Source organism: Geospiza fortis, unplaced genomic scaffold, assembly GCF_000277835.1.
Source record: "Geospiza fortis unplaced genomic scaffold, GeoFor_1.0 scaffold128, whole genome shotgun sequence".
Classification (NCBI taxonomy): Eukaryota; Metazoa; Chordata; class Aves; order Passeriformes; family Thraupidae; genus Geospiza; species Geospiza fortis.
In genome coordinates, this window is record NW_005054420.1 from 734,755 (window position 1) to 746,362 (window position 11,608).

The following is an 11,608-nucleotide window of genomic DNA, read 5'->3' on the forward strand; positions in this document are numbered from 1 at the left end:
TGTCTGCAATCCATTATTTGATTAAAAGATAAGAAATGGCTTTTAATTACCCCATCAGCTCCTTATCACACTGATAAAGAAAAACTGTGGGGAGTCTTTGTTAACCCAAAACATCTTTTAACCTTCCCATTATCAGAGGGGATGGGCTGCTGGGAGTTCATCAAGATTAAAAGCAGTGACAGGGCTGACAGAAGCAGCAATTATTTGGGAAATGTAATCGTTGTTAAACAGGGGAGATATTGTATAGGGCAAAGAAAGAATGGGGCCAGTTATCAGGAATAACCTTCAATTCTTCAAAGAAAAAAGGGATCACAACATTTATTGGCTTAAATAGGAACCTTCCCTGCATACCAGCATCCTGGGAGCCTGTTTATATCCCCTAATTAGTGCATTTTAATTGTGGCCTGTTGACACATAAATGAAGTGTTGAAAAATAAAATTTATCAAAATCTTTATTCAGAAATACCAGGATGAAAAAGTCTTTATGTGACACATTTATATTTCAAATTGTTCAGTGAGAGGCGCTGGGGGTGTGGCACAACACCAATTTCTCTTCCAATATACCTGGAAATGCTGAGATTCCCAAACTTTTTATTAGAAAAGCTCAAATATAAACTCTCTATAAATATTTACTTAAATTTTATTGGAGCTGTGGCAAACCCAGCAGTTTTGAGACTTTTCCCAGCTTAATCTGCTTTGCTGGGCCTGTGTTTCTGACCTAGGAGCTACCCAAGATGAAGAGTAATAAACTCACCTGAATATTTCATTCTTGGTAGTTATTTCTGTGTCTTGGCATTGCTTACAACACAGAGATGTGCACTGAGAAAGAGAAACAAAGAGGGTAATTTCATTAATTTCCAGACACTTGTCAGCAGCAGGAAATAATAAAAAATATCTCTCCTGTTCCATCAGAACAGACTTTGGACCAATTGTTTTGTTCAGCAGTCACTGTTGTGGGATATTTTTTCTACGCATTTTACTTATTTAAACATTAATTATTATCTAAAAGACATAATAATTTTCATATCATCCCCTCACAAAAAGATTCACACACAGAGAATTGGATCTGACTCCACAAATATAATAAATGAGCCAACCTTTTAAGGTCTCTAAAGGCTAATTTAGAAAAAACAACCTTTGCTCTTCTGCAATACAGCACAGAAAAGGCAGATGAGACAAATGCAATCATTAAGTCTTTCTTAAATTTGAGGGTACTGTAGATCAATGGGTTTAATTTCCTCACAAAAATAGGCGAAACATATTGATCTCTCTCCTGGAGATTATAACAGATTAATCCATCTTCTACATTTTCTACAAAGCAGAACTAAACAATTCATCACTGACACTGCTCAGAAAAGCAGCATTTAAATCAGCTCAGCAGAACACTCCCATTCATTTTCAGGACATGCATTACCTGTACTTCTTTTTAAGGGTAATGCCTGTGAAATTCCCCCAAAATGAGCCACAGGATTTTGGAATATGATGCTGGGACAGGGACAGTGCTCTTAAAACCTGGAGTTTGTGCTCCTGAGCCCCCTGAGCTGCGACTCCTGCACTGTGCTGTGACACCACACACTCCAACCACTCTCTCCTCTGCTCCCTTCAGAGGTTTTTGTTGGACTTCAGCTGCTCCAGCTCCTCTCCTGGAGGTGCCCCTGCTCACTGGAGATGAGGCAGGACAAGAGCTCTACTGCTCAGATCCTCTCCAGCCCCCCTTGAAGCTGCCCTGGCCTCTCTCCTGCCAGGGACCTTCCCCACCTCACTCCAGTGCTCACACAGCACTCAGAGTCCAATTCAGCCACTCTCCCCTTCCATGGCTCCACTTCCAAACCCCTCTAATGACTGCAATTAGCACTCCCAAGTGGAACTCACAGTGCTACACCTGGGAGTCAGGCACACTCCTTAAAATGAGCTTTGGTAACTGGGTTAACAACAGGGCAAGTGATAAAAGTACAATATCATTCACTGGTGTCAAAGGAAAATGGATCAGGATCAGTTTTATTATTGGAAATTACATCCAGGACATCCTAAAGAACTCTGGATAAAAATGCTGGTAAATAAACTGTAAAAAGCCATAATGCCCTCCCCATTCTGACACTAACACAGAACAGCAAAACACATTTACAGACCAAAATGTCACAGGGTGATGAGGAAAACACCTTTTGGATATAGGCTAAAAAGCAACTTTAACTTGAATTTGTGAGGCTAATTTAAGTTTTCCTGCCTCTTTGGAATTTATGGAAAACACATAATTACTGACCATGACCAGTTCTCAGCAGCACCTGAGTACCAGGGTGTTTTCTGAGTTTCAACTCAGAAAAGACAAGTGAAATTTAGTCTGACTACAGCCTCAGGCAAACACCTGCCCATTTTGTCTCAGAATCTGGAAGAGATGTTTTCCGTCTCCTTTCTTTAAATTTCTGCTGCATGAATTTGGGAGGAGGATCACTATTAAAATGACCCTCAGGTTCCCTTTTCCCTAGAAACAGGCAAGAATTTAATGACACCACTTTTTAGGCAAGCAGGCAAAACTCCCACTGCTACGTATCCATTAGACAAACACAGTACTGTCATTTAAAAAATACAAATTATTACCAAGAACTGTACTACACAAAAATAGAAAATTTAGAACACTACAAGTCCACGGCAATGGAAAGAAGGGAAGGGAAACAAGTTTTTGAACACCTTAACAAGGAGTTGCCTAAGAAATAAATATGTCTTTTGTAAAAAAAAAAAATCTGTTTAGTCCAATCTTTAGATTTATGTTCAATACTACAAAGATTTTGCTACAAAATCCACAAGTTTCCATGGCAAAGTGATGCTTGCTTGTGGTGTCAGTGTAGGGCTGTGATGGTTGTTAACAACACTGGACTTCTAGCACCATCTCTTGGCTAAAAAAGTGCTGTGCCACACTGAAATACTTCTAACAAAAGCAAATATAATTATGTGTTATTAATATAATATAATATCAATGTTAGATTGTATTATATACTTATATCATTATCATATATATGATATATAATATATAATATATAATATATTTTTTATTATATATTATACATTATACATATTTTTTCTTGCTGCCAAACATAACCCAGCACTGAGACATGATCTTCCTTTCGGGCAAACTTTTGAAGAAATAACAGAACACCCAAACTCATCCTCTGGAAGGATTAGCTGGAAATTCCATCATTTCTGGAAGGGATTGTAACAGTCACTCCTGTTTTTTGGCAATTTGATGGCAAATAAAGAATGACTCACTTTGTTCATGATATCCAGCTCACAGCGCAGCCTCTGCACAGCACTGCCTATTTTGAGCAACTGGATACGTAAAGCATCATCAATGGGCAGGCAGGCAGCAACTCTGTAAGAAAAATCTAGAAATGAGAAAGCAGCAGGTCTGTTAGAATCAACAGAGAAATAAATCCAAGTGTTTCTATTTACTCTACCACAGGTAATTATCTAAGCTGTGGTCTCTTAGAAAATCTAAAAAAAAAAATAAAACTGTGGGTTCAGAAAAGCTCGTACCTACTGGGTTTGATGGAAGAGATTCATCTTTGAGGTTTTCATCCCACTCGTGGAGCTGCCTCTTGACTCTCTCCATCAAGGTTTCCTTTTGTTAGAAGAAAAGCCTAATTTAAATACACAGCTATTGCTGTTTTCTTCTTAGGAAAAAAACAAAAGGGAAGCAAAATGTAGAGTAAGCTCTTTTCCCTAAGTGGACAGCAGCTTTTAATTAAAGAAGCACTTTGTACCTGCATGTTTTAACTGGTTTTGCTCTGAGACAACACAGAAGGAACCAGAATCTCTGTATCCCTCCCAGACATTTGCTCTAGGAAGGAGGGAACAACCACAGTGTGGGAAGCCCTTCCTGATCTTTTCACACTACACTGAATATAAAAGGCTTTAAAATGGAAATTACGAGCCAATAAAATTAAAGCTTTTTCTATTATCCCATATTTAGATATTACAACTATAAAGCTCTCTGCAGGTTATCTGATTAAAGGGTGAACTTACAGCATCATAGAGAGAGTAGAGCCAGGGGGGCCAAGATGTCAAACTTGCACAGTGGAACTTCCTCTGAAACCAAACCCACAAATATGTATTCTTTAACAAAAGCAGATTTTAAGGACAGATTTTTTTGAAACAAATAAAACAGGGAAGACAGATCTGATTATTTAAAGATACAAGAAATTTTATCTCCATCAGGATCAGCACTTCACTGTGAAGCTTCCAAACCCATTTTCAGATACACTGAGAGCTAAGCCTTCTGAGCAGGACAATACATGGATTTTATCACAAAACCTGTCTCTGCACTAGAGGTATTTCTGATGTTTAGTAATAAAAATTATGTCTTTCAAAAGCGTGTCTATCTGAAATGGAGACAGTTGAAAATTTAAGTGCTATTAACAGTGCATCTGTTCCTAAGTCTCCACCAGCTGTCCCTGGAACCACCAAATTTCCACCAGTGTAATGTCATTTGTTTAATTAATCAGTGATTTCTGAACCCACAAATTGAGAGCTTTAGTTAATAAAAGTCTACAAAGTAGCCCACAACTATGTTGCTTTTCAAAAGAGAAGCTCATGTTGCACTGCAAATATGTACAAATTCAATTTTCATCTCCCCCTTGAGGGCAGCTCTCCTCATTTACCAATGACACCAGCAGAGAGATGGAGTCAACAGGACAATTACCCTGCTCTGCATCTGCACCCCAGGTTTTCCTACAGTGGGTTCCCTTCATTTCAGCTCCACCTGACAGAATCAGCCTTGGGAAGGGATTTCCACCCCACAGCCCAGAGTTTCTGGGCTCATTAATTCACATGAACTTGGTCAGGAACTCTGAGAATCAAGAGCTCTTTGTTACCAATGGAGTTTTTAATTTGATTTTGAGGGTACAAAAGTTCAAAACCGTTGAAGAAAAAAGCAAATCCAAACATGAGTCAAGTTACCAGGACTCTGTATTAATTTCTGGAAGTAGTTCCAAAGATCTCTACAGATCACAAGAGATGGACGATTTCAAGGTAACTTCTCTGTGTCAATGACCAAAACAATGGAATAAATAATAAATACAGATATAAACTGGCACAGGGTGCCCAGAGAGGCTGTGGACTCCCCATCCCTGGAAGTGTCCAAGGCCAGAAGGGAGGGGGTTGGAGCAACCTGGGATAGTAGAAGGTGTCCCCGCCCATGGGATGGATGGGCTTTAAGGACCTTTCCAACCCAAACCATTGTGGGATTCCATGAAAAGCAGGAGGTTGGAAGCTGCCTTCCCTCCTGTGCCTCCTCCTCTACAGATGGAGCTGGATACTGATTCTCAAAACGCCATCAAAAATTCAGACAAAAAATACAGAACCAGAATAATCAAAGCTGTAGAATAACTTCTCACCTTCTGGTACTTCTGCCACCACTGCCTGATGGCCCTGTCCTGCCAGGAAGTGGGTTTGGAAGAGGGGAGCACGTGGCACCTGCTGAGAGACTGCAGCTGCACTGCTGACATGGTGGGAGGCAGCACTCGCTCAGGCAGGATTTGTACTTTAGCCTGCTGGATTCTGAGCAAGGGAACAAAAAGATGAGATGTACACATATTTTTTAAATGTTTTTTCTAATACATACGTTTAAAAAATGGATTTTACTGCTTATGGGAACACAGGCTGGTGCAATGGATTCATCACTCCACAGTACTAGAGAATTTAAACAACAACCCATTCCATCAGAACTTCTTTTATTTTAGAGCACTACAGATCTGTTGGGATTGTGGTGGACAGAAATACAGACAGATTGGCAGCAACACAGCTGAATGTTCCACAATCTCAGCACTATAGATTTAGATTTCTGTCTCCTCAAGTTACTTTTGGTATTAATAATCAGCTCTTCCATCTCAATGGCTCAGTTCAGCTGAAATGCACTTCGCTATCTTCAAACCACAAAAGCTTCTGCGCTCAGCTCGAGGTCAGAATCAGCAGAAATAGGATACTGACTCTGATCAGATTTTAATATCCCAGCATCAAAGGTCACCTCTTCCACAAAGACCTCAGCATATGGCTGAGGCTACTAAGAATGCTGTCCAGCAGGAAAGACTTATTAGCATTATGCAGCAGAAATCCTGAAATACTGAGCAGTGTGTAAAAAATTCTAATTTTCTCACACTGAACAGCACTGAACTGGTAACTTACAATAAATTACAAGATTATGTTGTGCCAAAAGCACTCAGGAATCAGAAGCACCAAGAATTATGGAAATATTCTTCTTGCTAAGGAGCTCTGGACAGTGAATTCCCAGTAACAAAGCTGCTGTTGCTGCAGCTGTCCAAGCACTGCCACCGTGTGTCCAAGCAGGGCTTCTCCTAAGCTCTAACATTCAGAGTCTGTTATTTGGAACCAGATGTTAGAGAGCAAACAGCACAAATATTCCGCATTTCTTCAGCTGCAGGTCACAAAACCACAGACCTCCTTCTAAAGCAATGCCTCTATGCTGAATTGCAGGATATGGGTGAGGAGCTCTAGATTTACAGATTTGGAGTAATACTTCACAAGCCTTGCAGAAAATATGACAGAAGCTCTAGCAGTTGTGCTAAGAATTGTCACATGCTCCCAGATCAATGCTGGAACCTGGATCTCTGGCCATGGTGCAGGGCACAATGCCAAGGAGTTGAAAATGAGGGAAGACTCAGCATATTCTTACTGCATGTTCAGGATCTTGATCACTTTTAGAAATGGAAAAAGGTATTAATTACATAATACGTTAAAACTAGTCAGAAGAGCTTCTAAATATCACAGCTATCAAATGGGAATATAGAAAATAAGAGAATACTCCTATGAAAGTTGACTTGAGTATAGAATTAACTGCATCATTTTCTTACCCATCTGACTGTGTTCGTATTTCAAGCACCTTGAACCTCTGTCTTCCTATTGCTTTCACCTTGACTGTTTCAACTCCATATTCCTGCTCTTCTCTGTAGGCATAGATTTCTGCTGTCGTTCCAAAATGTGCTTCCCTCTCATGTGCATTACTAAGAGTAACAGAATTAAAGATGAATTAAATTAATTAACCCCCTCCAAACAGCACTGCTCATTCAGACTCCACTCTGCCTGCACTGACTGTACATGACTGGTCCGATCAAAAAAGCAATTTTTGGTGAAATACCTTTAATTAATCACAATAATAATTTATCCATTATAAAGCAGTTTCTATTGTTTTGGTTGGTTGGGTTTTTTGCCAGGTAACTTGATTTTATTTTAGAGTCTAGATGTGACATTCTGGGAGCACAGGGATCACCGGTGTGTCAGCATTTCAAATGCAGACACTGAAAGCACTGAAAGCAAACATTCTTTGGAATGACTTTATAACAGGAACTGTTCCCACCTCCCACACAATTAATCCATAGTAAATTGCAGGGGGAAGAGGGAGGAACATTCCCAACTTCTCCTGGCATTAATCAGCTTTTCTCTTCCCCACTTTTCTATCACCTCCTGTCTCTCAACTCCACTGTGAAACATTTGCCAGTGCTTGTTAGTTCACACACAAAACAAGCAACAATACAGCTCTCAAAACAAGAACGTGACTTTCACATTTCAGGTCAAGGCTTTTTCTTTAACAAGCTGGAACAAACAGTCACTGAAAAGAGGAGGATGCCCAACCAAGGACACAGATCAGCACTTGCTGTTTCTCCACACAAACACGAGATGCTGTCAAGCACCTACACTGCCATTACACATTGGAAGACAAATTCTGTTAAACTATTTCAGCTTGTTATCAAGCACAGAACTGATGCAACCATCTGCTTTTGCTTTAGTATCCACAGAAACTGTGCTAAAAACATGCTGCACACACCAGCAACCCGCCCGTGGCTTTTACCTGTATGCAAGGACAGCAAAGGTTCTGTCTTTCTGAATTAAATTCCGCACCATGCTAACCTCTTGGGGGCGGAAGAGCTGCAGCGGCAGCGTCTGGCCGGGGATCAGCATCACCATCACCCGGGGCAGCACGGGGATCACCTGGCAGCTGTCGTCATCGTGCACCGTCCTGCCGTGGAACTCCTCCATGTCCGAGCCCAGGTACTGCCAGGAGGGAGGGGAGGTCAGGGAGGGCCTGGGCACCACGGGGAGCACGGGCACGGAGCTGCTCTGGGGTTACTCAGCCTGCAGAAGGCTCCAGGGAGATCTCATGTGGACTTGCAGTATCTGAAGGAGCTACAGGGAAGATGGACAGAGATTCTTCCCAAGGCATGGAGTGCCAGGGCACAGGGGATGGCTTCCCACTGCCAGAGGGCAGGGATGGCTGGGATACTGGGAAGGAATTCATCCCTGTCAGGGTGGGCAGGCCCTGGCACAGGCTGCCCCTGGATCCCTGGCAGTGCCCAAGGCCAGGCTGGACAGGGCTTGGAACAACCTGGGATAGCAGAAGCTGTCCCTGACCAGGGGGTGCAACTGGGTGCCCTCAAAGGTTTTTCCAACCCAAACCATCTTATGATTCTGTGAAAATAAAACTAAGCTTGTGGCATAAGAACATTACAATAAAACTATACAAACCCCATCTAAATCCCTTCAGGATATACTTAATGGACAATATATAAAAACATACCATATGTGATGTGGGCAAACTGGTATCAAAATTAATGATGTTTGGCTTCTCAGCTTCTTTACTGTCTTGGTCTTCCACTTCCATTTCATTGTCATCCTCTTCCTCGCTCTCTACTAAGAAGCACATACAGAATATTGTATAGAATCAATCAGCAAAGATGAGATACTGAGAAAAAACTGAGAATCAGGGAAACACATTCAATATTCCCAGGCTACAGCTTTGCACAGGGAAGTAACCCAGAGGGAAATCATTTTCTTGTTGTTACAGCAAAATCATCATCCTGTAGAAAGGGTCAAAAGCTGTTAACTTATTTCTGAAGGCCTGAAGAACAACTTTCCTTGGAAGAAAACAACAAACAAAGGCTGTCAGTTCAGGTTTTCACTACAGTGGTGCTTCCTCATCTCAGCTCTAAAGGTTTTCTGTCTGCACCCCAGGATGCCAGATCACTTCACTCCTTGTAGGATGCTGAGCAAAGTGTCTGAAGCTGCACAAACCTCAACAATCAGCTGCAAGTGAGTAAGAAGCAATGGGAAGCTCCGTGTTCATGCAGAGACTCTTGCTGGTATTTTAGACAATTTAATTGCTGTCAGCCTCTGCTGTGATTACACCAAACACCAACCCAGCAAAGGCAACTCCTGAGGAAGCCAAACACAAGACTCCAAGGGATTTCAGATGTAAAACAGCATTTAAAAACTACTGCTTCCTTCCCATTCTTCAGCCAAGCCTAAAGTCATTTTCAGGCAAGAGGACAACTAAATCATCAGTCACTGCATTAATTGACCCTATTTCTTTGAACACAAACATTATTTATACAGCATGTTATGCCCAAACTTCACGTTAGCATAAAGCAGCCTCCAGGATTCTTACACCAAGAGCTGCTGGGTAATGGATAATCCCAGTGGTGCTGAAAAACATCATTTAGACCTTGAAAGCTATTACAAGATACAAAAAAAAAAAAATTACAATAGTCAGTCTAGTTGCCTGCCTTTGCAATTAATATCTTCTTAAAAAACAGTCCAGAGTTGGAAATATAAAAAGTGGAGGGGTTCTCTCATCCTGAAGGATTCTGCAGGGAAATCTCAAAAAAGAAAGATGCTGCAGAGTCAAAGAATTTTCCTTCAGAAATGGGAGCACCACCAATTTCACTATTTCTGAGAGTGGGAGTACAAAAGAACAGTGAAGAAGACATTAAAAGCTGATTTTAGAGAACCTTTTTTCCCCTCTTTGCCCTCCAGACACATTTGTTAAATGCTCCCACAAAATGTTTAGTCACTGGTCTTATTTTTGCTTCACCTCACTCATGTTTTTTTAAACAGTTCACAGTTTACAGAACCCGCTCTTACAGATCCATCCTATATTGAATTTATCTCAGCAAGAAATGATCCAGCACCACAGGAAAGGAGGTTACAGACTCTCTTTGGTATTGTACCTAATTAGAGTCCTTTCAGCAATGAGACACCATCTGCCTAATGACTGTTAAAAATACTCCACATCTATATGAAATTTCTTATATTCAATTAGCAACCCTAACCATGAACAATTACAGAATGTTTAAGATGTACAAAAGAGCTGTTATTTTGCTTAGTGTGATGAAGGGGAAGAGCAGGAAGTTTTTGTTTGGTTCTGGGGCATCACCGGAGGATGGTAAAAAATAAAATATTCAGATTTTTCCACGTGCTCCCATCCGGCTGCATCCATCATTAGCAGTTTTAACAGGGAGAGGCTGCCCCACTTGTTTTTCTGAACGCAGAAGGAATTAACAGCAGTTGATTGGAAAGAATTGTGCCCTGCAAACTTTTGCTGCCTGCTGCCAAAAGCGCACAGTGGCTGCTGTGTGGTGCTGGCTGAGGGACCGTGATGACTCATTTCACTGCAGCAGCAGCAGCCAGCCCAAAACACAGCAAACCCCGGCGCCTTCCCTCTCCTCCTCCCTCCCAGCTGGCAAAACAAGCTGAAGCTTTCACACCCCCAAATACTGGGGTTTATTTATCCTTAAATTCCAGGATTAGCAGCACCTCCAGCACACAGGAAGGAGGGAAATGCGAACGCTGAAGGCTGCCCTGCATAATAAAGATCACATTTTCCTCACGTTGGCTCACTAGCACAACCCAATCCACTCTCAATGCCTTTGTGCAGAAATGAGGAAATATGAACCTCATTTAAGGAAAAGGGATAAGGTTATATATAGGTCGTATTAAGGTTATATTAAAGCTGTATTTCCTAAAATTTCAGGAAATACCTTATATTAAGCCTGTATTTCCTAAAATATTCAGGAAATAACGTATGAAGGTGATATTAAAGCTGTATTTCCTCAAATATTCACGAAAATTGCTTATATTATTGTGATATTAAGGCTGTATTTCCTAAAATATTCAGGATTTTTTTTATTATTATTATTTAAAACATACAGAGCTAAAGAGCTCACAGAATTTCCTGCCATGGGAAATGCCATTGGCTCCTGACAGGAATTCCTGCTCCCTTCTCCACTGCATGCTTATTCTGAAATAATGCTTCTTTTCAGTTAAGCACAAGCTGCTTCCCAACCCATTCAATCTCCTGTCAGTGTGGAGGCACCACAGGCAGAAAAACACATCATTATGCAATAATTATGCAATAATTCCCTGGGTGAGGAATTGCTCTGCTGTGTGTGACAGATAAGCCGGGCAGCACATGGGATCCAGCACACTGCTCTCTATCCAGCACCTCTGCTTCCCTGCTTATTTTCACTGGAAAACAGAGCAGAGACTCCCTAAAACAACTCAGATTCTGCTCGGGCTCTGGGTTTCACAGCACAGAGTCTGGTCTCGATGCACAGAGCAGTGCCTGCTTTGCCCGCTCTGCTGGGAACCCCACGGGCCTTGCTGCCCCGAGCACCCGTGTCCCTTCCTGCACCGCACATCCACGGACTCCAAGGAACATTTATTTTCAGCCTCAAAAGTACATCTACGGCCTCAATGGAAATTTGCGGCCTCGATGGAGCAGTCACGGCCTCGAAGGATTTGCAGGAGCAGCAGAGGCCGCAGGAGC

At 41.6% G+C, this 11,608-nt stretch overlaps 1 protein-coding gene across 1 annotated transcript in view; it reads right to left on the reverse strand.

Annotated features, from left to right (window-relative positions):
* The window catches only part of CRBN (cereblon), a 13,715-nt gene extending 5,008 nt beyond the window's left edge, over positions 1-8,707 (reverse strand). Inside the window, exons 1-8 of the mRNA XM_005426650.3 lie at positions 8,582-8,707; positions 7,856-8,058; positions 6,861-7,010; positions 5,388-5,550; positions 4,018-4,080; positions 3,529-3,613; positions 3,262-3,377; positions 755-819 (exon numbers count right to left, since the gene is read on the reverse strand). Coding sequence (XP_005426707.3) covers positions 755-819; positions 3,262-3,377; positions 3,529-3,613; positions 4,018-4,080; positions 5,388-5,550; positions 6,861-7,010; positions 7,856-8,058; positions 8,582-8,707 — 971 coding nt within the window. The remainder of the gene's footprint in view (positions 1-754; positions 820-3,261; positions 3,378-3,528; positions 3,614-4,017; positions 4,081-5,387; positions 5,551-6,860; positions 7,011-7,855; positions 8,059-8,581) is intronic.
* Positions 8,708-11,608: the final 2,901 nt, after the last annotated feature.